Source organism: Danio aesculapii, chromosome 3, assembly GCF_903798145.1.
Source record: "Danio aesculapii chromosome 3, fDanAes4.1, whole genome shotgun sequence".
Classification (NCBI taxonomy): domain Eukaryota; kingdom Metazoa; phylum Chordata; class Actinopteri; order Cypriniformes; family Danionidae; genus Danio; species Danio aesculapii.
In genome coordinates this window covers 60566045-60593805 of record NC_079437.1, presented here as the reverse complement: position 1 = coordinate 60593805, position 27761 = coordinate 60566045, and the positions used below count along the sequence as shown (strand labels likewise).

General features: G+C 40.3%; 1 protein-coding gene across 1 annotated transcript in view; it reads right to left on the bottom strand.

Annotated features, from left to right (window-relative positions):
- Nucleotides 1-27580, bottom strand: part of LOC130220115 (glutamine-rich protein 2-like) — a 31879-nt gene extending 4299 nt beyond the window's left edge. The window contains exons 1-10 of the mRNA XM_056452515.1: nucleotides 27286-27580; nucleotides 25099-25184; nucleotides 16575-16697; nucleotides 15203-15277; nucleotides 14950-15114; nucleotides 12262-12380; nucleotides 11461-11526; nucleotides 10672-10773; nucleotides 4748-4913; nucleotides 1666-1777 (exon numbers count right to left, since the gene is read on the bottom strand). Coding sequence (XP_056308490.1) covers nucleotides 1666-1777; nucleotides 4748-4913; nucleotides 10672-10773; nucleotides 11461-11526; nucleotides 12262-12380; nucleotides 14950-15114; nucleotides 15203-15277; nucleotides 16575-16697; nucleotides 25099-25184; nucleotides 27286-27472 — 1201 coding nt within the window. The 5' untranslated portion in view covers nucleotides 27473-27580. The remainder of the gene's footprint in view (nucleotides 1-1665; nucleotides 1778-4747; nucleotides 4914-10671; nucleotides 10774-11460; nucleotides 11527-12261; nucleotides 12381-14949; nucleotides 15115-15202; nucleotides 15278-16574; nucleotides 16698-25098; nucleotides 25185-27285) is intronic.
- Between the last annotated feature and the right edge of the window lie 181 nt (nucleotides 27581-27761).

The following is a 27761-nucleotide window of genomic DNA, read 5'->3' as shown; positions in this document are numbered from 1 at the left end:
TGATAGTGCCATCCCTAAACCACTGATAGTCCCGCCCTAAACCACTGATAGTCCCGCCCTAAACCACTGATAGTCCCGCCCTAAACCACTGATAGTCCCGCCCTAAACCACTGATAGTCCCGCCCTAAACCACTGATAGTCCCGCCCTAAACCACTGATAGTCCCGCCCTAAACCACGGATAGTCCTGCCCTAAACCACTGATAGTCCCGCCCTAAACCACTGATAGTCCTGCCCTAAACCACTGATAGTCCCGCCCTAAACCACTGAAAGTCCCGCCCTTAACCACTGATAGTCCCGCCCTTAACCACTGATAGTCCCGCCCTAAACCACTGATAGTCCCGCCCTAAACCACTGATAGTCCCGCCCTAAACCACTGATAGTCCCGCCCTAAACCACTGATAGTCCCGCCCTAAACCACTGATAGTCCCGCCCTTAACCACTGCAAGTCCCGCCCTATACCACTGATAGTCCCGCCCTAAACCACTGCAAGTCCCGCCCTATACCACTGATAGTCCCGCCCTAAACCACTGATAGTCCCGCCCTAAACCACTGATAGTCTCGCCCTAAACCACTGATAGTCTTGCCCTAAACCACTGATAGTTCTGCCCTAAACCACTGATAGTCTCGCCCTAAACCACTGATAGTCCCGCCCTAAACCACTGATAGTCCTGCCCTAAACCACTGATAGTCCCGCCCTAACCCACTGATAGTCCCGCCCTAAACCACTGATAGTCCCGCCCTAAACCACTGATAGTCCTGCCCTAAACCACTGATAGGCTTCTCCACACCATAACTCTCCCGGATGTGGGAAAAACAGTGAAGGTGGACTCATCAGAGAACAATACATGTTTCACATCGTCCACATCCCAAGATTTTTGTGCTGGCACCATTGAAACCGACGTTACTCTGGATACTGTGGCTCTTGATAATCACAAAGACTTGCTGTCTTGGTCACAGATGCGCCAGAGGGACCCGCACCAACAATTTGTCTTCTTTTGATATCTATATGACACTCTATATGGCTCAGTAGCTAGCACTGTCACCTCACAGCAAGAAGGTCGCTGGTTCGAGTCCTGGCTGGGTCAGTTGGCATTTCTGTGTGGAGTTTGCATGCTCTCCCCATGTTGGCGTGGGTTTCCTCCGGGTGCTCCGGTTTCCCCCACAGTCCAAACAAATGCGCTATAGGGGAATTGATGAACTGAAATGGCCTTAGTGTATGAGTGTGTGTGTGTGTATTGGTGTTTCCCAGTACTGGGTTGCGGCTGGAAGGGCATCCTGGAATAGTTGGCGGTACATTCCGCTGTGGTGACTCCTGATAAATAAGGGACTGAGCCGAAGGAAATGTCACCAATAAAGTGTGTACATTGCAATATTTGAAGGTCCTCACGTTTAGCCATGAAACCCCCAACACTAAATGAGCCAGCGTTTCAGTTTCACTGTCCACACCCTGCATATTACAGTATTCCCAACACTTTATACAGCACAATGTAGAATTAGCTACTGTGAACTGATAAACTGTAATAAATACTATAGTATAAATGACATTGTACTACAGTAACATGTGGTAATGTGGTATAATATACCCTATAGTTGTGTACTGTAGTATTTATTCATGTGGGTGTTTCCACATCTGTGTGCGCTCGGGGATAGTGGTGTGCTCTTGCCTTCTCGAGGAGAGATGTTGGGTAGTCGTGACTCAGAGAGCCGCACTCCTCTGTTGTTCATTCGACCCTTGTAAACCTGCCCATTCAAGCCCAGAATGTTCACCTCTGCAGCCTGAGGAGGAACACACTCACAGGTCAGCACAGGAAGATGTGAATTAGACTTTAAAACTGTAAGCTTCTGATTAAATATTTGGAATCGCCAATGAAAATAAAACAGCTGTGTCTGTAGTTTCATTTTTAAACGTTCGAATCACACAAAATCTGCAGAAACTGTCATAAACACACATCTGGTCCAAACCCCTCCCCTGGAGTATCGTTAGCTTATTGCGATCAATGATTGGCTCCTGCACTAGAAGGCGGGGCTTCATTCGCCTATACGAGTGACATGTCTTGCGTATTCTATGGTAGGCCTGCACAATACATCAATTTAGCATCGGTATTGAAATGTGCGCATGCACAATAGCTACATCGCAAAGATATGCAATGTTAAGTCTGAATTATGTTAAGCAGGAGAAAATATATTCTGTATTTATACAGAATTTATATTATTTATGCAATTTTTTGTCTTGTTTCAAGTCCAAAAATCTACATTTAAAAGTCAAAACCAGATCATTTTGCTTGTTTTAAGGAAATTTTTTCGATTTTTTTTAACTTATTTTTTCTGACGGTGAAAACAAAACAAAATTTTTTACTTGATCTAAGAATTTTATTTTGATATTTGGACCAGAAACGAGACAAAACAAAGTGAGAGAAGCATTTTTTTGCATTGTGATTATTAAATTTCTGTACCTGAATACTGCCATCAAGTTGTGCTATTTACTATTTACAAACTATCTTGTTAAATATTTATTGCAGAAAGCACTGATGGCCCCGTCCTAAACCACTGATAGTCCCACCCTAAACCACTGATAGTCCCACCCTAAACCACTGATAGTCCTGTCCTAAACCACTGATAGTCCTGCCCTAAACCACTGATAGTCCCGCCCTAAACCACTGATAGTCCTGCCCTAAACCACTGATAGTCCTGCCCTAAACCACTGATAGACCCGTCCTAAACCACTGATAGTCCTGCCCTAAACCACTGATAGACCCGTCCTAAACCACTGATAGTCCCGCCCTAAACCACTGATAGTCCTGCCCTAAACCACTGATAGTCCTGCCCTAAACCACTGATAGTCCCGTCCTAAACCACTGATAGTCCTGCCCTAAACCACTGATAGTCCTGCCCTAAACCACTGATAGTCCTGCCCTAAACCACTGATAGTCCTGCCCTAAACCACTGATAGTCCTGCCCTAAACCACTGATAGACCCGTCCTAAACCACTGATAGTCCTGCCCTAAACCACTGATAGTCCTGCCCTAAACCACTGATAGACCCGTCCTAAACCACTGATAGTCCCGCCCTAAACCACTGATAGACCCGCCCTAAACCACTGATAGTCCCGCCCTAAACCACTGATAGTCCTGCCCTAAACCACTGATAGACCCGTCCTAAACCACTGATAGACCCGCCCTAAACCACTGATAGACCCGCCCTAAACCACTGATAGTCCCGCCCTAAACCACTGATAGTCCTGCCCTAAACCACTGATAGTCCTGCCCTAAACCACTGATAGTCCCGTCCTAAACCACTGATAGTCCTGCCCTAAACCACTGATAGTCCTGCCCTAAACCACTGATAGTCCTGCCCTAAACCACTGATAGTCCTGCCCTAAACCACTGATAGTCCCGCCCTAAACCACTGATAGTCCTGCCCTAAACCACTGATAGTCCTGCCCTAAACCACTGATAGTCCCGTCCTAAACCACTGATAGTCCTGCCCTAAACCACTGATAGTCCTGCCCTAAACCACTGATAGTCCTGCCCTAAACCACTGATAGTCCTGCCCTAAACCACTGATAGTCCTGCCCTAAACCACTGATAGACCCGTCCTAAACCACTGATAGTCCTGCCCTAAACCACTGATAGTCCTGCCCTAAACCACTGATAGACCCGTCCTAAACCACTGATAGTCCCGCCCTAAACCACTGATAGACCCGCCCTAAACCACTGATAGTCCTGCCCTAAACCACTGATAGACCCGTCCTAAACCACTGATAGACCCGCCCTAAACCACTGATAGACCCGCCCTAAACCACTGATAGTCCCGCCCTAAACCACTGATAGTCCTGCCCTAAACCACTGATAGACCCGTCCTAAACCACTGATAGACCCGCCCTAAACCACTGATAGACCCGCCCTAAACCACTGATAGACCCGCCCTAAACCACTGATAGTCCCGCTCTAAACCACTGATAGTCCCACCCTAAACCACTGATAGTCCCGCCCTAAACCACTGATAGTCCCGCCCTAAACCACTGATAGTCCCGCCCTAAACCACTGATAGTCCCGTCCTAAACCACTGATAGTCCCGTCCTAAACCACTGATAGTCCCGCCCTAAACCACTGATAGTCCCGCCCTAAACCACTGATAGTCCCGTCCTAAACCACTGATAGTCCCGTCCTAAACCACTGATAGTCCCGCCCTAAACCACTGATAGTCCCGCCCTAAACCACTGATAGTCCCGTCCTAAACCACTGATAGTCCCGCCCTAAACCACTGATAGTCCCGCCCTAAACCACTGATAGTCCCGCCCTAAACCACTGATAGTCCCGTCCTAAAGACATTCCATGTGATCAGACGTGAAGTAATATTTGGGGCTTCTCCACACCATAACTCTCCCGGATGTGGGAAAGACAGTGAAGGTGGACTCATCAGAGAACAATACATGTTTCACATTGTCCACAGCCCAAGATTTTCACTGCTGGCATCACTGAAACCGATGTTTGGCATTGAAAAGTTTTTTAATATTTGCTCTAGAAACGAGACAAAACATAGTAAGTTGTGATTATTCAATTTCTGTACCTGAATACTCTGTTAAACTCCTTATAAAACCATCAAGGAGTGCTATTTACATTTTATAAAGTATCTTGTGAAACTGTATTCATATGGCAGTATTTATCGCTGAAAAATAAAATATCGCAATATCAGTCATATTCTACAGAAATAAGTGTATGGAAACAGCTTCGGAGCGTTCCAGACCTGTGCTGGTGGGCCGGTGGACATGGGCCGGCTCTCCTCGTGGCTCTGGATCAGGTGTGTGATGTGCTGCAGGCGTGTGTATCGGCGGCTGGGGTACGTGAGTGTGTGGCTGCCTCCACAGCTGCGGGACAGGTAACTGTAGTCCGCCATTTCCGGAATCCTCTCGCTGCACAACGGCCCATAAAACAAGTCAACACTTATAAAATAAACACAGGGGCGCTATACAAGCTCCAGCTCCCCAGAGAGTACTGTTTGCAATGACCAGAATCAATCGCTCAATACATACTGTAGGTCACTTTTTAATTCAATTCATCTGTATTTCTATCGTGCTTTTACACTGTATATTGTGTCAAAGCAGCTGAACATAGAAGTTCTAGTAAACTGAAACTGTCAGTCCAGTTTTCAGAGTTGAACTTCAGTTCGGTTCAGTTCAGTGTGGTTTAATTTACACTGCTGAGAGTCCAAACACTGAAGAGCAAATCCATCCATGCGCAGCTCCACAAGTCTCAAACCAAGCAAGCCAGTGGTGACAGTGGAGGAACAAACTTCACCAATTGACCAAAGTGAAGGAAAGAAAATCTCGAGAGACACCAGGCTCTGTTGGGCACGATCATTCCTCCTCTGACCAAACTCCTTGTGCAGAACTGCAGTCTAGACGCCGGAGCTCTGCACAGGAAGTTTGGCCAGAGGAGAAATGGTCGTGCCCAACTGAGCATGGTCTCCCTCAAGGTTTGTTCCTTCACTTTGGTCAATTGGTGAAGTTTGTTCTTTGCCACTGTCTCCACTGGCTTTCTTAGTTTGGGCTTCTAAACTCATTACGCTGTACTAAAGTTTTATCGAAACATTTAGCAAAGAGAAGGTTTCTTTGGTTTGCAAAAGTGACCCAAGTATTGATAAACTGTTTCAAATTATAATATAACTGTAAAGTATCCAAAAATCCAAACCCGTTTTTCACGATGAAGACCTTTTTGTGCAAAGTAAAGGTTGTATGGGTCAGTACAATTAAAGGGCTGTCATTTTTTATAAAGGTCCCATGAAATTAAAATAGTTTTAGTATCAGTATTAGTTTTTAGGATATCTTTAAGCTTGTCTGCACCAAAACTGTGACAGAATTCACGTTTAGAAGAGATAAAACTGATATATACATCCACAACTTGGCAGTTTGCTTCGTCCGCCTAAATGGATCAACACTTTTATTCATGTCAGCGTGTACCTCAAATCTTCTGACCAATCAAATGCTCTCTAGTATCTCACTGGCTTTGCATTTGATGTGCTTGAGCTCAACCACTCTTACAAGCAGAGCTGTGATAAAGTGAAACGCTATTGGCTGTTTTTTTAAAGGGGAGGGGCTACTCGATGCCCCGTCCTCTCTCCAAATATCGAATAAAAATGCATAATTCAAAGCACTTCATGGGACCTTTAAGAGCAAATATTTTCTGGTAAATATATAAGTTATCTGTAGACTGAAAGCTCCCTGTGCTGTGCTCGTTGCAACCCAGGCTCATTCCGAAACCGTACCCCTGTGTACATTTCTGGAGAGCATCAAATACGTCCCAGGAGGTATGGTTTTTTAATCTCAAATTCTCTCGCGAGTTACATTCATGTCTGCTCTTCTCACGTTAATCCACCAGAGGCCGCTGTCGACTGACTGACTGACCGATCGACTGACCCACCTCCTTCCCTAAACCCAACCAATAGTGTTTTCAAGAGCAATCCAGAAAATGAAAAGGCCTTACGGCTGCCTGATTTTTACCATGTATTCAGATTTAACCACATTCTCACCCTGTTATTTACTTGTTTATTTTATTAGTTGGCTTTTGTTTTACCTGCTTTCTGAAACCGTCCTTCTCGACATTTGAACTCCATCGTCACACTCAACTCCTCTCTGCACCTCAGGTCCACTGACATACGTGGTGAGCCACTGGACAAACTGGTATCAGCGAAAAAGCCATCCATATGGAGGTGAGCGCGAAAAAGAACGACGTCATACCACCCCATAGCGTTCGTTTCAAAGACGAAATGCAGCCATACACACCTCTGGCTACATAATTCACGATCTCCAGAAATGTATATATGAATACATATTCACAATGAGCCTGTGTTGGCTGTTTCTGAGGTCTGTTAAACTCACTGTCTGCTCTGAGCGCGGCTGCTCCTCCTGACCGGGCCCAGGCTGAACTGCTGCGGCACAGGCCGTCTGTACGAGTGCTGCTCTGTCTTGGATGTGGGACACTGACTGAGCTGTGGATCTATGTGTTTGCACGTTACAGCACTGTAGTTCTCTCCCTGAGCCATGCTTCTGTCAAAACAAGCCGCTCTGAAGTTACTGTGTCACTAAAGCTTCACTAACACTGATCTATTACACATGCTTACACTGTAAAAAAATATCTGCTAATTAACAGTCTCTGTGTTCTGTTTATTTATGCTTGTGAATTGCATTATGGGATGTTGATCTCTGCTCTGTCCACTGTTTTTTCAGAAATATATTTATCGGGTTTTGTTTACTACAGAACAATATATATAAAAAAATAACATGTGAAGATGAATATGTAAATAAATAACATAAATTCAAATAATAACAGTACATAATCATAAATAAATAAATAATAACAATGTTCAGTGCAGTTTTGTATCTTGCGTTTCACAGCTTTCCAGTGTTACTGGTTAAACAAATCTGTTAATTGTTGCTGAAATGTAAGACATCTAAACAATACAAGAAGACACCAGCAAGGGTTTGAAAGCTCAAACATCAAAAGATGTTGCATAGTCCACCTGGTTTAAAAAGTGTTGAAAGGGGGTCCATATTTGACCAAAAATCTTGTAATTTCCCTTTAACAGTGTATGTCAGCTTCTCCAGAGCAAGATTACAGGATGGCCTTTGAGGTTTTTTCCAATTTAAAGCAACAACACGCTTCGCTTGGAGTAAACTAAAATCTCTCTGTCCACTTCTGATGTTGAAGATTCATCTCTACAGTTTAACAAAGTGACTTTTATTGACATTTTAGTGGCTTGAAATAATATAATGTACAATTTCTAGATAATTAAATCAGAAAATGTGCTGGAGGTTTATTACAAGGTTTTTGTAGTGTAAAATACAACACCAACTCAGACAATATATCACCGCAAACTATTCAAAATGTTCATAAAAGTCACTTTTTCACAACCTTTCATGGTTAAAAGAAAGATCAAACTCTTATAATGCAATTCAAAAGCAGAAATAAACAATAACATAAATCACAAAATACAGAAAAATGCTAATTTACAGATATTTTTTACAGTGTACAAGCTGTGTTTCTCGACTGCATGCCATGCAGATTGAAATTAATCAGCTAATTAAGCATGCTAATGTGCAGTCGGTGTTGGGTGTGAATCGTTGCTGGAGTTAAGTTACCTTTCCACTGAAAAAGTAAGGGATTACTTCTGAATCAAGCAAAGGGTGAGTAAATGATGACATTTCTCGGTGAACTGACCTTAATCTTCATTATATCTGATAAACAACACTGCTGTCTTTCAGTGGAACTGCTTTTGCTCTTGTGTTACACTTTATCAAACTTCCCACTCTTACAGGCGACGTCAGAATGATTAGCCCTCCTCTGAATTTTTTCCTTCTTCAATTATTTCCCAAATGACGTTTAACAGATTCAGGAATTTTTCACAGTATGTCTGATAATATTTTTTCTTCTGGAGAAAGTCTTATTTGTTTTATTTCAGCTAGAATAAAAGCAGTTTTAATTGTTTTAAAGCCATTTTAAGATCAATATTATTAGCCCCCTTACGCAATATTAGTTTTGGATTTTCTCCAGAACAAACCCCTGTTATACAATGACTTGCCTAATTACCCTAACTTTACCCTAATTACCCTAGTGAAGCCTTTACATGTCACTTTAAGCTGAATACTAGCATGTGCTGTCATCATTTATTAAGTTATTAAAACTACTATCTTTAGAAATGTGTTGAAAAAACGTCTCTCCATTAAACAGAAACTGTGGGAAAATATACAGGAGGGCTGATCATTCTGACTTCGTCTGATTCTGCTATTATTTCTTGTTTTTCTTTTTGACACAGTCTGAGCAAACAAAGGTTTAGTGAAATGTTTTGGTCAGAAAATGCGCTTGTTTAGTTTTTTCCTCAAAAAACAAGGCCCACGGTATCTGGTTTGACAGTTTGTTCTCTAAACATTATAACCTCAAGTGTGCCAAAACAGTCTCACTTCTAAAAACACTGAACAGAAAAGCCTGCTGTACATACAGATCAGTGAGGTGTGTGTGTGTGTGTGTGTGTGTCTGCAGTGCAGTATTGGGTAAGTTACTTCCAAACAGTATTGAATTACTCATAACACTGTTCAAATTGTATTTAAACTACTTTTCTAATTACTTTGCAAAGTGACTTGCTTGCTCAATAAGTCATTTAATTACTCGACTTTTTTAAAATCCATAAATTGTCATTTTTAATGCACTGATAAAAGATGGAAGTGTATAAATTCTTTACTTTTGAGCCAAACAGGACCTTTAAGTGTAATTTTATTGTTTTGTTTGAAATAATTAATAATTTTAGATAAACTCAAAGTGTTTGGAATTATTCACATGTTGTATATATACCGTGCCTATATACAGTGTATATATTGACACTATTGCTCTGCCTCTCTGAAACCTTAACATTTATTTAATGTGTTAAAGGCAAGTATATCATAAGTAACTGTAATTAAATCACCTAAAATATGATATATAACTTTTACTTTTGTTTTCCAGAAAAGGAGTTGAATTATAGTAAGTAGTTGCTTCATGAGTAAATCACCCAACACTGCTGCAGTGAAGTCATTGTGTTGATTCCCCCTTGTGGACGAGCAGTGTTACAGCAGTGATCATTTCACCTCCTGCATGTGTGTGCACGAGAGTCTGTGTGTCTGCAGGATCTGCAAGTGTATGATGTGTGTGTGTATGTATGTATGCATGTGTGTGTGTGTGTATGCATGCATGTGTGTGTATGAGTATGCATGTGTGTATGCATGTATGGACACTTGTGTGTGTATGTATGTCTGTGTGAATGTGTGTGTATATGTGTGTGTATATGTGTGTGTGTATGCATGCATGCATCCATGTATGTGCATCTGTGTATGCATGTGTGTGTGTGTATATGTGTGTATGTATGCATGTGTGCATCTGTGTATGCATGTGTGTGTGTGTATATGTGTGTATGTATGCATGCATGCATCCATGTATGTGTGTTTGTGTGCATCTGTGTATGCATGTGTGTGTGTGTATATGTGTGTATGTATGCATGAATGCATCCATGTATGTGTTTGTGTGCATCTGTGTATGCATGTGTGTGTGTATATGTGTGTATGTATGCATGCATCCATGTATGTGTGTTTGTGTGCATCTGTGTATGCATGTATGTGTGTGTGTGTGTGTGTGTGTGTTTGTTTGTGTCTGAATGTGTGTATGCGTATGTATGTGTGTGTATACATGCATATGTCTGTGTATGCATGTGTGTGTGTGTGTGTGTATGCATGTTTGTGTGTGTGTATGCATATATGAGTTTGTGTGTTTAGATGTGCGTGTGTATGCGTGTATGCATGTGTATATATGCGTTTATGGATGCTTGTGTGTATATGTATGTCTGTGTGTGTGTATGCATATATGAGTTTGTGTGTTTAGATGTGCATGTGTATGCGTGTATGCATGTGTGTATATGCGTGTATGGATGCATGTGTGTATATGTATGTCTGAGTGTGTATGTGTGTATGTATGTATGCATGCATGCATGTGTGTGTGTGTGTGTGTTTGTGTGCATGTGTGTCTGTATGCATGCACGTGCGTGTATGCATATGTGTGTGTGTGTGTAAGCATGCATGTATGTATGTATCCATGGATGCAAGTGTGTGTATGCATGCATGCACATGTGTGTGTGTGTGATGGTCTCACCTCCTGCAGTGTTGTCGCACCTGCTCCAGCTCATAGACAGTGTACGGCCGGCTGGACTTGTGTGATGGCAGCCCTGGAGCCGATGGAAGAGACATCAGGTGCCTGAAAACACTCACAGATTACCAGAGACGCCTAATCCTATTGATCATACTTTATAAGTGCTAATAAACAGTTCATATCTTAATAACAGGCTGGTAATAAGCCAGTAGTAACTGTTGTATATAGTTACTTAAACTAAGGTGTTAAGTTGTTCATTGTTAGTTCATGTTAACTCACAGTGGATTGTTGACTACTGTTAACAAGCACGAATACAGATCTGATTAATGCATTAGTAAATGTTTACCTGTGATTAATAATGCTGCACAAGTACTGCTCATTATTAGTTTATGTTATTAAATACATTACCAAATGAAACCCTATGGTAAAGTGTGACCAAATAAATACTGTCAGGATTATCTAAAAGAAAAGGTGTGGACACGTTATTTTGTCAGCTGACTTTTTAGCATTTGCATTCGTAGTTTCACTTTCAGATGTCAGATTTATGGAAATATATTAATTAAATCAAGCACATAATGGATTGTCATAGTTTATTAGTATTTTTTGTCATTATTTCATGAGCTACTGAATCTGAAACCCTTTTTGAACACGCTATAATGAGATTTCCCTTGCTTCGTAAATCAGGACTAGTGTTTGTACCAACAATTTAACACACTGAATATTGAATAACTCATTTTTGAGTTGCTGAATTGAGACAGAATAGTGAGAGAGATGTGATGAATGTTTACGTACTGTCCTGGCGTCAGCATTTCCACTGGACGGTCACAGGAGATGCAGTGAAAGCGGGCCACTAATTGTCTTTGGGGGAGAAAAACACACACATATACACAGTCAATACGGTTTGTTTATATACAACTAACACGATGCTAGCCAAATGGAGGTATTTTAGGTAGCAACTCGTGCGAAATTTCAGAAACACAGAGATCTTTAGCTGGTGTTGCATTATGGAATCAGATCTGAATGAATCGGCAAAGGAAAATTTGAGCAACTGGAAGCAGGGATTGAATGATTTGTTGGTACGATTATAGTCACAGGAAATAATCCACAAAAAAAAGAGTAGAAAAAAATCATAAGTAATACAGTAGGTCAGTGTTTCCCAACCCTGTTCCTGAAGGCACACCAACAGTACACATTTTCAAACACTCCCTTATCAAACACACCTGAATCAACTCATCAGAACATTAGAAGAGACTCCAAAACCTGAAATGAATAGGTCAGATAAGGGAGACATCCAAAATATGTACTGTTGGTGTGCCTCCAGGAACAGGGTTGGGCAACACGGCAGTAGGTTAAGGGGCCGTTCACACAGAAAGTTATGACCTAAACTAAAGTGTTACCGTCTTATTCAATTACCACAGAAAATGACTGTCTTCTTTTATGGCTTTAATTTATGGATATGGTTTTAAATAATTCAGGAGGGCTGATAACTTAGACTTCACCCCTAAATACAACATATATCATATAAAAAAGTGTTGTAGTTGATTCAATGTTTAATAAATGCTAATTATTTGTTAGTTGTAAGTGGTTCCTCACTTCCTAATTCCAGCGGCGTCTTCCTGCTCGGGCATCTGAGGCGTCTGCAGCTGCTTATGGATGGTCCTCCAGCGCTCGTCCAGCTGTTTCTTCAGAGGATCCAGCTCAATGCGGTTCAACTACACACACACACACACACACATTACTCATGACCAAAGTAGAGAGTTATTTTAGACTATAACTTAATGATGCCTATTTAGATTTTTGTACTGTGACCATCTGCTTTTACTATTTGTAACGACGGAACTTGCGACCTTACTGTAGTTGCTTTAGTAGACGGTTTTTGGATACGCACCCTTGGCTGATATGAAGCCAATCGGATACATGTACAGTAAATAAACAAGCATATATAATACAAGAAGAAAACTGGTCAACTGAACATTCATTTAGCATAAATATTTACAAAAACCTAAATTAAATCCATTTTAGTTCAAACAGTTAAGATATTTACCACTTCTTACCGAAGTTTAAAGATAATAATGATAAATCCTGAACAAATTAATATTAAAAACAGAATGTGTAACTTCATGTATTTGGTGAAAAATACATATTTGTAGCTGCGGCAATAAATCGGTTCACTAATATTAGTGATTATGCACGTAAACTGTCATGTAATAAATGAGGAGAACCAGTTGAGAAAGTAAATATGTGTGTACCAGGAAATTGGATCCGTGCAGCTCTTAAAGTGACAGTGTCCTATACTCACTCATAATAATAATCAAACGACAGAAGACTTCTAACTCACATTGCTCTTGAGTGATGAATTTTGCCATAATCGAGCAGCCCTACTGTATATAATGCAACCCCAAATCAGAAAAAGTTGGGTCAGTATAGAAAATGCTAATAAAAAAAGAAAGTAGTGCTTTCCAAGTTTACTTTGACTTGTATTTCATTGCAGACAATATGAGCACAACATATTTCATGCTTTTTCTGGTCAACTTCATTTCATTTGTAAATATACATCCTTTCCTGTCATTCAGACCCTGCAAAAAAAGTTGGGGCAGGAGCAGTTTAGGGCTAGTATCAGGTAGATTCGACACAGGCTCATTGTGGATATGTACCCTTGTCTACATTTCTTGAGAGTGCGATTTATGTAGCCAAAGGTATGTCTGGCTGCATTTTGTCTGTAAAATAAAAGTTACAGAGCGGTATGATGCTGCAAGCGGCTTCTGTTCCTTTTTTCGTGCTACCAGCTGACCGCTTACCTCCATGTGGATGGTTTTCCGGTGTTACCAGTTTGCTTAGTAGCTCACCGCGTACGTTGGCGGATGTGGAGCGTGGTTGACCGTGACGACGAGGATTGAGTCTGGTGAAGAACGCTTCCAAAAAGCAGGTAAACTAAAAGCAAAATATGAAAATATGGTGAAATCCCGCAACCACTATGGCTTTTCTTTTTCTAGACTGGTTTTAAAAACACTGTCAGTTGGATTTAGGGAAGGGATGGATGGATGAGTTGGTCAGTCAGTCGACAGCAAGCTGGCCTGGTCGGCTGAAGTGTATATTGCACCATCTGGTGGATTTATATGAGAAGAGGACGAGCGAGAGAAATTTGAGATCATCAAAAAGCGTACACAGCGGCCTCTGGTGGATTTGCAAAAACAAAAACTGCAAGCTGGCATAACTCCAGTTACGTTTTTCAGTGTCCCCAGAAATGTAGACCTGGGTACGTATCAAAACAATGAGCCTGGGTAAAGTAAATTGGTTAAAAAAGCAAAAGCAGCATCCAAAATAGTTCTAGTCCTTTAGGAGCAAAGATGGGCCGGGGATTGCCAGTTTGAAAATTTTTTTATTTGCGTTTTTCACACTGTCTCAACTTTTTCTGATTTGGGGCTGTATCATTTCTTTTGTATTGCCACAACTTGTAATAAAAACCTCTCTGACTTCCAAAGTTGACATTTCTAAACTAGTTATTTTATAGGATGGATAACACTTCAATATGGCGGCAATGATTTTTTCACTTCGAATTTCTCTTCAGAGGGCAATATATCCCATTTGGAACGCACCGAAGGTTTGTTTTGATAACATTATTACTTCTGCCTCTAACCCTGCAGTCATAATATATATGTGAATATATATGATTGACCAATATTAGTGATTATGCATGTAAACCTTCGCCAGTTAATAACATGTGTAACATGAAACTGGATCCGTAAAGTGACAGCGTCTTATATTCAATCATAATATTAATTAAATGACAAAAGACTACTACTAAATCCACTGCTCTAAGTGATGAATTTTGCAATAATCGAGCAGCAATACTATATGTCAGAGGTCTCAAACTTGATTCCTGGAGGGCCACAGCTGTGCACAGTTTTGCTCCAACCCTAATTAAACACACCTGATCCAGCTAAACAAGGTGTTCAGGACTACTAGAAGCTATTGAGCAGGTCTGGGTTGGAGCTAAACCTGTGCAAAGCTGTGGTCCTCCAGGAATTGAGTTGAGACCATTGTTATATGTAATAATTTTCATGCATTAATTTCTTTTGTATTATCACAGCTTGTAACAAATCTTAAAAATAAGACCCTCTCTGACTTCAAAAGTTGAAAGTTTATAGACTCATTTTGTAGGAAGGATGACATTTGAACGACACTTCAATATGACGGCCATGTTTTTTTCACTTCAAAGTTCCCTTCGGAGGACAATATCCGAAGGTTTGTTTTGATATCATCATCACTTTTGTCTCTCACCTTGGAGTCCATTTCGGTGGAGATCTTCTCAATGACCTTGTTCCAGTCCTGCTCCTGACCGCTGATTTTACTGACCAGCTCCTGCAGCATGTTACTGAGCCTCTCAGTCATGCTGTCGAACTGCATGCAGCTCACCTTGCTCTCCAGAGCCTGTTTATCTGCTTTCTGAGGAGCAAAAACATGGCGTCCACATGACTCATATGAATGTGACAGTCTGGCGATTCTTTATGAAATGAAGAAAAACACAACTCACGATTTCAATCTCAATCTCCACCAGCTCCTTGTCAGCTTTCTTTACACCCAATTCCTCCACAATTTTGTAGAGATGCTGGAAAAGCCACAATTTAACTGTGACATGCTTCATAGAGTAAGTAAATGATGATTGATTATGATTTTGTAACGGGTTGCATTAATAATTATATTGAGTTGAGGTATAATAATTATAACTAGAGCTTAGCATTAGTGCGAAGGACCCACCAATGGCATGTAAACATTTTGATATGTATATTTAACAGAGGCCAGCTAGCAAACTGCACTCCTCTGACCTCTAAAGGTGCTCTAGCGACAGACAGTAGAGGCCATAGTCTTTAGCCTCCTTGTTAGAGCAACCGACTCCCATGCAAAGTATTGCGCGTTCAATCCCAACTCAGACCAGGTTGGGTGCAATAGGACCGATGGGTACATGTGGGGGCTCGTCCGGGATGGGAGTGCGGTTTAGAGGGGTGATTGTAATGGAGGCCAGCTAGAGAAGAGCTATGCAGGTAAACTTCACTCCTCTGACCTCTAAAGGTGTTCTAGGGACAGATATTAGAGGCCATGGTCTTTAGCCTCCATGTTAGAGCAACCGACTCCCATGCAAAGAATTGCTGGTTCGATCCCAGCTCAGACTAGGTTGGGTGCAGTAGGACTGGTGGGATACACATGGCGTCTCGCCAGGGAAGGGAGTGAGGTTTAGGGGGTGAGTGTAATGGAGGCAAGCTAGCAAAGTGCTATGCAGGTAAACCTCCACTCCTCTGACCTCTAAAGGTGCTCTAACGACAGACGCTATAGAACATGGTCTTTAGCCTACTTTATTAGAGCAACCAACACCCATGCAAAGAATTGTCAGTTCAATCCCAGCTCAGACCAGGTTGAGTGTAGTAGGATCGATGGGTTACATGTGGGGGCTCGTCCGGGATATGAGTGAGGTTTAGGGGCTTGAGTGTAACGGAGGCCAGCTGGCGAATGCTATGCAGGTAAACCTCATTCCTCTGACCTCTAAAGGTGCTTGCTCTAGCGACAGATGCTAAAGGCCATAGACTTTAGCATACTCAGACTGGGTTGGGTGCAATAGCGGGCTATATTTGTAGCGGTAAAAGAAAAAATATATCAATCACAAGTTCAATATGGAGTACAAGTATAAGGCTCGGTACTTTTCACACTGTAAACAATAATCTTAGGGCATGTCACTGATAAACACGGACCTAGTTTTAGAAGTATATATTTTGAGATGTATAGGTTTGTAGCATTAAGTGAAGAAGCATTATATGTATCACAAGTTCACTACGGAGTAACCCAAGGCTCAGTACATGGACCATTGCTTTTCACAGTATAGATAGGAGATATCATTAAGAAATGTTACACACATCGATGTGGGTCTGCTTGTTGCTGTGTTCCTCCATCAGGCGGTTTGATGTGTTGTGGAGTTTTTCAAACTCGGCCTGGAGTTGCAGCATGGATTCCTGGACGTCACTCAACAGACCAGTGCTCTGCAGAAAAACACAGGCATAACCTGGTATTAAAGGTCCTGTGAAATGCTTTAAAATTAAGCATGGGCGACATGGAGTTAAAATTATATCACAATATTTTCTATTATTTGTTGTGATATCAATCATTTTGGCAATAAATTACGTGTATTCACTGAGATACAAAAAAAAGTTTAGTTTTTACATTTTACACATTGCTCCACTGTCCTGCGGAGCTCAGCCATATTTAAACACTGAAGCAGCAGATTGAGCTTTTCAGGATCATATAAAACACACAAGCAGATCTGCTGAAGCACATAATAAACTTTGCAGGACAGTGGGCACAGTTTAAGAGCTCGAGCCTATGTTGAAATGTTATTTCTGTGTCACTAGAGGACGCCCTTGTACACAACATTTCCACATATACTTTACTGAAGAAGACGTTAACTACGCTCAGCCATCACTGCATGAGGATAAAGATGATAGAACCGGATAAATGGATCAAACATGAAGAGAATACAACAAACGCTTGTGGCAATATCTGGATTATTTGTGTTCACCTGGGTGTTTTATCAGCATTAAAGTATATTTATAGAGCAATGCCAACTGCCCTAGCCTTTGTCACTTAAAATAGCACGATTTCTTCTCCATTCTGTGATATTAAACAATGTGTGGTCACAAAAATAGTTATTTTAAACACTCGATTGCTTATTTTGTACTTATTGTCACAAACTAATATAGGTTTTATCGTTATTAAGATGCGTAAATTGTTTTCATTGTACAATTTTTACTGATATATTGCAAACGATGACATATCGTCCATTCCTAACTTAAATGTGCATTTCTCTATTCAACGTTTGACATGATCTCAACTGAATCATGAAAAGAGGGTGGGGCTAAGAGTAGCTCCTCCCCTTTAAAAAAAAACAGCCAATAGTTTTTGTTTTAATCACAGCTCTTGAAGGGGCCGTATTGCCCACAATACATAATTTTGATTAGCATTAGGGATGTATGATACTGGATGTGCGATGTTGTTGTTGAGTACTGTGATAACGATCTTTCCTACAACGTAACATTTCCCTAAGAAAATGCTATTTTTATTAGCTATGCTAGGTAAATATATATTTTTCAGATCTAATTCAGACACTGGTGCAAACGTTTAGTCTTTTAAACACTATGAATGAGTGAAAACCTGCGCAGATATTCTGACTCTGATTGGCTGCTGTCATTTTCCCGCCATTAGTGTTTATTTTCAGTTTCCGGTTCAGCTCTTCAGCCAATAGCCGAACAGCCGAACTATTGGGAAGGCGGGGGCTAAAGATAATAAGCCCCCATCTGATTGGTCATATTTAACTAAACATCCAATGCATAAAATAAAGGTAATTTATCGCACGTACTATTTTCACAATAATGCTAATTTTGCGATGTATTAGACCTAAAAATAAGGTAAAAAGTGCAAACAAATTACAAACATGGTGGACACGCAACCTGTCAAATAGAGAGGCTTTGGTAAAGTTATTTAAATGACTGTTAAATAATATCAAGCCAACTGGAAAAATCCATGTTATATATTTCATCTGCAACATTAAGACACGTTTGAACTTCTAAATGCATAATTTTGCAAAGACTTGAGGAGATTTCTCTGCATGAAAGTCTCACGAATGGCAGATTAACCTGCTGCTGAATGTCCAATATGATAGTACATTAAATATGAAAGAAAAGATGATTGACAGGATGTGTAACTAAGCAACAGATCACTCCATTAATGAGGACGTAGACTGTCCCAAAGCTTGCACACTCTTCTGTTACACATCAAAAGTATGTACTTTTTCCTTCACAAGAAAGTACATACTTTTAGGATCTAGTATAATGTACCTTATTCTTGTCCCTGTGCTGCTGGTTGGTGAGGTGAATGCTCCTGTCCTTTGGTTTGTCCTCACTTTGGGTGATCTGACTGACCCCCTGCTCTGAGGCTCCTGTCTGCTGTTGACCCTGACCTGACTTCTGACCCTGATCTGACCTTTGACCCTGATCCTGTCCTGGGACTCTGCTCAACATCTCTGCCTCTTGCTGGTGACTTTGTGAAAGTGACGAAGAGGAGCTCATCCAATCCTCCATCACTGCCCTGAGGCTGTTTAACTAAAGGTGAACCATGCAAAAAATATAATGTTAATATTATGTATCTCACACAGTTGTATCTGAAAATAAAAAAAAAACATTGGTGCTCTTCTTTAAAATATCAATAAAATCTAAACAAAATACTATATAAATATATACTATAAAATAATACAAGTGGAAAAAATGTAATAGCCATTATAAACATGGCCATGTATTATATTATAAGGACAGGTTAGATTAAGTATGCTGTATATTTTCACAAAAATATACGTTACACTAACACAGTTGAAATCAATATTATTCATCCTCCTGTGATATTTCCCAAATGATGTTGAACAGATTCAGGAATTTTTCACAGTATTTCCTATAATAATTTTTCTTCTGGAGAAAGTTTTATTTGTTTTATTTCAGCTAGAATAAAAGAAGTTTTTAAATTTTAAAGCCATTTAAGGTCAACATTATTAGCCCCTTAAGCAATATTTGTTTCCGATTGTCCACAAAACAGACCACTGTTATACAATGACTTGCCTAATTACCCTAACTTTACCCTAATTACCCTAGTTAAACCTTTAATTGTCACTTTAAGCTGAATACTAGTGTCTTGAAGAATATCTAGTCAAATATTATGAGCTGTCATCATGACAAAGAGAAAAGAAATCAGTTATTATAGATGAGTTATTAAAACTATTATGTTGTCAAATAAAAAATCTTCTTTCCGTTAAACAGAAATTTGAGAAATTGAAAAACTAAAAGTCAAGTTATTATTTGTTGCTCTTTCAACTGGGATCAACAAGACTTTGTCAGGGAGTATATATATATAGATCATGTAATTAATCAAGAACCTATAAGAAAGGAGCCACATCCAGTGTCATATCAATCATAAAGTTGCATTGCTGCATCATATATTGTGTGTCTGATATCTGTTCCAGGCATACAGATGGAGATGTTGGGTCTGTCTGACCTGCTCTTGTATGTGTTTTTCTTCACTGTTTCTCCGGTCCGCTTTCTCCCGCTCTGCCACGTCTCTCTGCCACCTCTCCCTCATCAGAACCTGCACTTTCTCATCCAGCTTCAACACTGCAACCCTGCAAAAGTGTGTGTGTGTGTGCGTGTGTGCGTGCGTGTGTGTATGAGCTCAAAACCTTCACTAGCATTTTTTTAATCACTGCAAGCATAATGTTGCATGGTATGGAACAAAATAAATGCCAAAATTATTTCAAATAAAAAGTTTGTCGAATAGCACTAACTGAAAAAAGAAATTAACAAGTGGTTTCATTTTAATGACTGTAATTGCCAGGGTTTGCATTTGTAGGTCCTGAAATTAACATATATTTCAATATATTTGGTCCCACTTTATATTAGGAGGCCCTAACTAATATGTACTTGCATCAAAAATAAATACAGTGCATGTGTTCATAAGGTATTGCTATAAGTTCATAAGGTATAAGTTTATAGTACTAGCCCGATACTGATTCTGATTCCTGCACTCAGGTTATTTGTTGAAACAGAGTACTGAACCGATACCTGAGTGTGTGTCTGTAGAAACAGTTGTATTTATACTACTAGACCTGTATAAATTAAGGATGTTCTGATACCCTTTTTCCCTTCTCGATACTGATTCTGATACTTGCCCTCAGGTTATCGGCCGATACCGAGTACTGAACCAATACCTGAGTGTGTGTCTGTAAAACAGTTGTGTTTATACTACTAGCCCTGTATAAATTAAGGATGTTCTGATACCCTTTTTCCCTTCTCGATACTGATTCTTATACTTGCCCTCAGGTTATCGGCCGATACCGAGTACTGAACCGATACCTGAGTGTGTATCTGTAGAAACAGTTGTGTTTATACTACTAGACCTGTATAAATTAAGGGTGTTCTGATACCCTTTTTCCCTTCTCGATACTGATTCTGATACTTGTCCTCAGGTTATCGGCCGATACCGAGTACTGAACCGATACCTGAGTGTGTGTCTGTAAAACAGTTGTGTTTATACTACTAGCCCTGTATAAATTAAGGATGTTCTGATACCCTTTTTCCCTTCTCGATACTGATTCTTATACTTGCCCTCAGGTTATCGGCCGATACCGAGTACTGAACCGATACCTGAGTGTGTATCTGTAGAAACAGTTGTGTTTATACTACTAGACCTATATAAATTAAGGGTGTTCTGATACCCTTTTTCCCTTCTCGATACTGATTCTGATACTTGCCCTCAGGTTATCGGCCGATACCGAGTACTGAACCGATACCCGAGTGTGTGTCTGTAAAACAGTTGTGTTTATACTACTAGACCTGTATAAATTAAGGATGTTCTGATACCCTTTTTCCCTTCTCGATACTGATTCTGATATCTGCCCTCAGGTATCAGCCAATACTGAGTACTGAACCGATACCTGAGTGTGCACCCATAGAAACAATTCTGTAAACTAATTCTAGCCCTGTATAAAAAATACAAACCCTGACAATTCAGCACTTGATAATTCAGTGCATTATTTTTTACAGTTAGTGCTATTCGACAAGCTATTTTGTAATTTCAAATACTTTTGGCACAGATTGTGCTCCATACATGCATGACCACTGTAGGGTCCCGTTTCGGTACCTGATGTGTGTGGTCTGCAGGGCGAGCTGCTGGATCTGTGAGGCGTCTGTGAGCGGAGCGCCGTCTGAACCTGAGCTCTGTCCCGCAGACTCGGAGCTCTCTGTGCTCACATCCATCAACACACTCTCCACATCTGACACCTACAGGAGTCACTACACTCACACACTCTGCTGCTGTCTGTGTGTGTCTTGTATACATCACATTGAGTACGTTTACATAAATACCAATACTCCGATTTAAATATGATTAAGACAATACACTGATTAAGAGTCTACCATGCGAACAGAGATTTTTGATGACCTTCAGTACGTTTACATGGACACCAATACTCAAATTTTAGTACGATTAAGACAATACATTGACTAATGGTTGATTTTTGATGAGCTTAATCTGACTAAAATCATAATGGAGCTAAACAGAAATCAAATTAAGACGTGGAGTATGCTTGTTTTAGTGGCATTATTGAAGCGCGGTACAAACGCCGGAGAAAACTAGCGTAGAAAGTTGACATAATGACGTTAATCGAACTATGCACTATAACGTACAATGGGAACATGAAAGGATCATTCAAAAAGCAACTCATGTAAACACTGTAAACATTTATTCATTCATTCATTCATTTTCCTTAGGCTTAGTCCCTTATTTATCAGGTGTCGCCACAGCAGAATGAACCGCCAACTATTCCAGCATACGTTTTACACAGTGGATGCCCTTCTAGCTGCAACCCAGTATTAGAAAACACCCATACACACTCATTCAAACACACACTCATACACTACAGCCAATATAGTTTATTCAATTCCCCTATAGTGCATGTGTTTGGACTCTGGGGACCAAGCCAACACGGGGAGAACATGCAAACTCCACACAGAAACGCCAACTGACCCATCCGGTGTCATGAGAAATCAAGTCCCCCCTGCAATCGAGTCCGATTTAAAACCCCAAATGGATGGGCTGTGTTAAATGCCTGATCAAAAGTGCTATTTATAGTCTATTCTCAGTCTTGAGATTTTAAAAAGACTTATCATATTAGTAACATTATTTTCGGTAAGTACAAGTTAAAGACGTTAAAATAACTGAAACCTTTGTAAACATGTCTTTTTGATGTTTTTATGTATTTATATAACATTATATATTTACATAAGAAGTGGTAGCACGTTGTAGGCTATCTAAAATAAAAGCACGAAAGAGAAATTCTCCATGTTTTATGTCATTATAACGCTCTTTAAAATTACATACATTTAAACGAGATTTCGCTGCATTTATATATATTTTTTTTAATCAGGCGCTACAAACTATACCTATTACAACTCCAGTGAACCAATAGGTGCGTTCGACATGAAGCACAGCTGCAGCCGGTGATCAACGAGATTAGCCGAGCGCAGATGGGGGCGGAGTTAAAAACGGAGACGTCAAGCCGGACAGCTGAACACTTCGGGGCTCAAAGTTGTGGCAGTCATGATGACCGATCACATGACGTCATCATCGTTTTTTAATTTATAACAACAAAAGATTTACAGTACAAATAAAACAGAATACAGTCTCTACAAACTATAGTTTATTTTTAAACATCAAGGGAATTATGAATAATTATGAATAAGGGGAAACGAGAGGGTAATATTAACATACAAACGAATAGGCCTAATAAATACGAAGCAATAAGCACAAATTTTAGGAGTTTAAACATCACTCAAGGCTAATACTTCTTGTTTGAATATGCTAAAAGGGCTTTTATTGATATAAAACTTTCCAATATATATTAGTGTAAAACCCAAAACAATGTGTTTTAAGTCTTAAACAGTGATTACGATTATTTTGGATAATGAAAGCATTTTCAAAAAAGCCCTTTAATCCAAAATGATTGAACAAAAGGACATTCCTAATATAAATGAGCCACACTTGCAGTGGAAGTTTCCCAAAAGAGCAGGATATATCAATGTCACTTTTAAAACTTGTATATTTTCTAATCATCTAAATCATTTAATAATGAGTTAATAAAATAGTTCTTTAACTTCATGTGTTAAGAAAGCTTTAGGGTGGCAGGATTAATGATGATAATTATTTTATTACAGGTCTGTAAGACTTATTAGAGTTAATATTTAGATTATTCAATAAAATATATCATTTAAATCGTTCATGGAGATGAATGCAGTAAATAGTTAGTATAAAAAAGGTTGAAAATAAACCTGTGCATACAAGCTAGCCTTTATAACCAGATTATTGAACAAAACATGATTACTGCAGTAAAATATTTGTAGTCTTTTAATAAGCATGATGTGTACAGGATAGTGAGGGAATGAAAAGTTCATTGTGTTTAGAAACTTTTGAATCGGAAGTTGTCCAATAATAAACGTGAAACACACGTTGTTGTTGTCATGCGGTGATCTTGGCTAATCGTGTATTATCAGTGTCGTCATCGCAGTTCCAGCAGCCGCTCTTTAGATGCTGCATCGGCTAAATCAAACGTCTGATCTCGGAGCACTGTCGCGGTACTTTGATGCCACATGTGACAGTCACGTGGCGTCGGTGCAGAGTCAATCCGGACAACATTTCTAACCAGCATGTGCGGCTTTTAAGCGCTGCATGAAGTCGAACGCACCTAATAGGATCACCCAGGGTCCTAGGTGGACCCAAATTTCAGGGGGTCTCGATTTCTCACCACACCGAGACTCGAACTAGCAACCTTCTTGCTGTGAGGTCACAGTGCTAACCACCGTGAACTATCCCCTTAATGATCATTTTTGGGTCAAATATCCCTTGAAGTCTCTGTCAGAACATGTTGTCATCTTTATAGCTCATGTAATCAGCTAAACAGACGTTCATCTATTGTTCTGCGAGGTGAAGTGTGTGATTTGTGTCAGTCAATCAGACAGATCCACCCTAAACTCATGCCCGTGACTGAGCAACCAGGAGGATCAAACAAACACAAAGTCACAGTGTTAACACTTCTGATATGTGACCCTGGAACACGAAACCAGGCTTATGTTGCACTGGTGTATTTGTGGCAGCAGCCAATTATACACAGTATGGGTCTAACTGTTTCTTTAAATCATTAGACTATTAAGTAAAGATTGTATTAATTGAATATATTTAGTCCTACTGTAAATATATCAAAACTCCAATTTTAATTAGTATTGAGCATTGCTAAGTGCTTAATTTAGACAACATTTATTCATTTTCTTTCGGCTTGGTCCTTTATTTATCAGTGGTCACCACAGCGTAATGAACCGCCAACTATTCTGGCATATGCTTTACACAGTAAATGACCTTCCAGCCTCAGCCCAGTACTGGGAACTACCCATACACTCACATTCACACACACACTCATTCACATCGGCCAACTTTATTTACCCAGTTCCCCTATAACACATGTGTTTGGACTGTGGGGGAAATCGGAGCACCCAGAGGAAACCCACGCCAACACGGGGAGAACATGCAAACTGCACACTGAAATGCCAACTGACCCAGCTGGGACATTCTGACACTGACGCCTCCGATAGAGATCGAGATGTTGCACAATCAGCTAAAATGTTGCTAGAATTGGTTTTATGTATGGGCGATATATATAGCATCAAGAAAAATGACTCTCCATGTCACATGTCCATGTGTTGAGCGATATACTGATTATCGTGACAGGCCTAGTGAATATAACATGTTTGATTTAAGTGTGGGTCAGTTTGGTCAGTGTGAGTGTTTGCCTCATACCTTCTCTTTATCTGCTAGAAGGCTGTCCACAAGAGTCCTCAGATGATTCAGCTGTTCTGGCACATGATCGGGAATCTGCTTCTCTTCTGCGTCACAGAAAATATCAAAATCAGGCACACACACACATACTGACAAACAGTTTTCACTGTAGATGAAAATGAGCTTTATTATTAAAGAGGGTATTAAGGACTAACTCAAAGCGATAGGTCACCCAAAGACTCAAAATTACACATCATTTACTCAACCTCCAACATCTTTATGGGTTTCTTGTTGAACACAAATGAGGATATTATGCTGGAACCAGTAGCATAGGTAGCACAATGGCTCAGTGGTAAGCACTGTGGTCTCGCAGCAAGAAGGTTGCTGGTTCGAGCCTCAGCTGGGTCAGTTGGCATTTCTGTGTGGAGTTTGCATGTTCTCCCCGTGTTGGTGTGGGGGTGCTCCGGTTTCCACAGTCCAAACACATGCGCTATAGGGGAATTGATTAACTAAATTGGCCGTAGTGTGTGTGTGTGAATGAGTGTGTATGGGTGTTTCCCAGTACTGAAAGGGCATCCGTTGTGTAAAACATATGCGGGAATAGTTGGCGGTTCATTCCACTGTGGCGTCCCCTGAAATAGAGAGTAAGCCGAAGGAAAATGAATGAATGGAATCAGCTGCCATAGTTTGGAAAATGGCTACCAGCTTCCAACTTTCTTCAAAATATCCTCATTTGTGTTCAGTTGTTTTGGCTACAGCTTCAAGGTTGTGTTCATGAAGTGTTCAGTTCTCGCTGCTGTTCACAAATTACACTTAATTACACTTTCACTTACTAACTGTTTAACTAACTTACACTTTTAAAAAAAAATCTGGGTTCCTTCATGTTGTCCCAATATAAATGAATCAAGTTAACTTAATTGTTTTTACAAATTTAAGTTGATTGAACATAAAACAATTTAGTTGTCCCCCCAAAAAAACTTAAGAATTGTGATGATTCAGCGCATTTTAAATAAGTAAGTGTATTTACTCGTGGGGAACTGTGTCTCGGTGCATGGACATCCATTCAAACATGATCAGCAACAGTTCAGAGAATAATTAAAGGAATGGGAAAAAAGCTAAAAGCAATTTGTAAATTTAAATGCAAAATTAAAATAAAACATATGTTACTTATGCATATTGGGAAGCACTGAGGTCGGACGGAACAGCTCAATATTATATTGAGTATTGTGACATCCCTTGGAAATATTATAGTGTTTTTGAATCATTTTATAGTAAAGTGAATTATACTGTATATATTGTTGTATTTACATCTCTTTTTTAATGTATACTGTAATATTAACTACACTACCTGACAAAAGTCTTGTCGCCTTTACAAGTTTTAGGAAGAACAAATAATAACTTGACTTCTAGTTGATTATTTGCATCCAAACATCTCTGCAATGACTCAAATCACTTAATAAAGTCATCTGGAATGGCAAAGAAAGCCTTCATGCAGGACTCCCAGAGTTCATCAAGATTCTTTGGATTCATCTTCAACGCCTCCTCCTTTATCTTACCCCTGACATGCTCAATAATGTTCATTTCTGGTGACTGGGCTGGCCAATCCTGGAACAGCTTGACCTTCTTTGCTTTCAGGAGCTTTGATGTAGTATGAGAAGGATCAGAAGGCTGAAGTATGTTGTGTTACCATGGCAACTATAAAACTATAGATTTATTCAAGTACTTTACTATAGTATGACTCAAAAACACTATAGTATTTACTGTAAGTTACTGCAGTATGTTTTCATATGGGTAAAAAAATACATCATATTGCCCATTTACTTCAGGCATGTGTCATTTTGTAAAATCTAATAATTTAATGCCCCATTGTCCATTTAATGCATAGATAATAGACATAAGGGGGTCGCACACCGGATGCGCCACTCGGCGACATGCCATGCCAAGCAGTGCAATACATTTTAGAATTCTAAACATAGATTTCTAACAGGGTACGCACAATGGTGCCGCAAGTTGCCGGCTGTCCGCGGCACCCCACTTCAACTCGCGACACTGTTCATATTTCTGCCGCGCCACAGAGCGCCATCTGAATAGTTTCATATTAAATTACATTCGAATGTGCGCATCTGGTGCGCGATACTTCCAACTGTTATGTGCAACCTCCTATAATAAAGCATATTTCTGATTGCGCTGCTGCTTTCTGTGTTGTACCTATGGCAGTGAGGAGATCATGCAGATGTTGAAGCTGGCTCAGATCAGCCTTGTTTGCCTGCAGTTGTCCCACATGGGCCTCCATACTCTTTTGCCTGTCTCTCAGTTTTCCCAAATCCATCAGAGCCTCTACGGTCTCTGGGTAGCGGTCAGCCCCAATGCTGATCCAGGACATTTGTCGACCCATCACAGTGCATAGCGCCCCTTCAGATGCATGAGTCGGAGAAATCAAACCAACTGTGCCACCTGGGCTCCCTAGGCTCGAAGGGTGAATGGGTTCGGTGTTTTTAGCAGCCTGCAGGCCCTAGGAATGCAAGAGAGAATGTCATTTACAAAGCGTGATGCATCCGAGATAGATGTGCTCATTTTTGGCCCCGGTGTGTGTTTGTAGATGTTGGTTATGCATTTACATTTAGCGAATCATTCATTCGGGTCAATGTTTGCCTCATCTGCAGCTGCTGCCTGCTCAGAGCAAA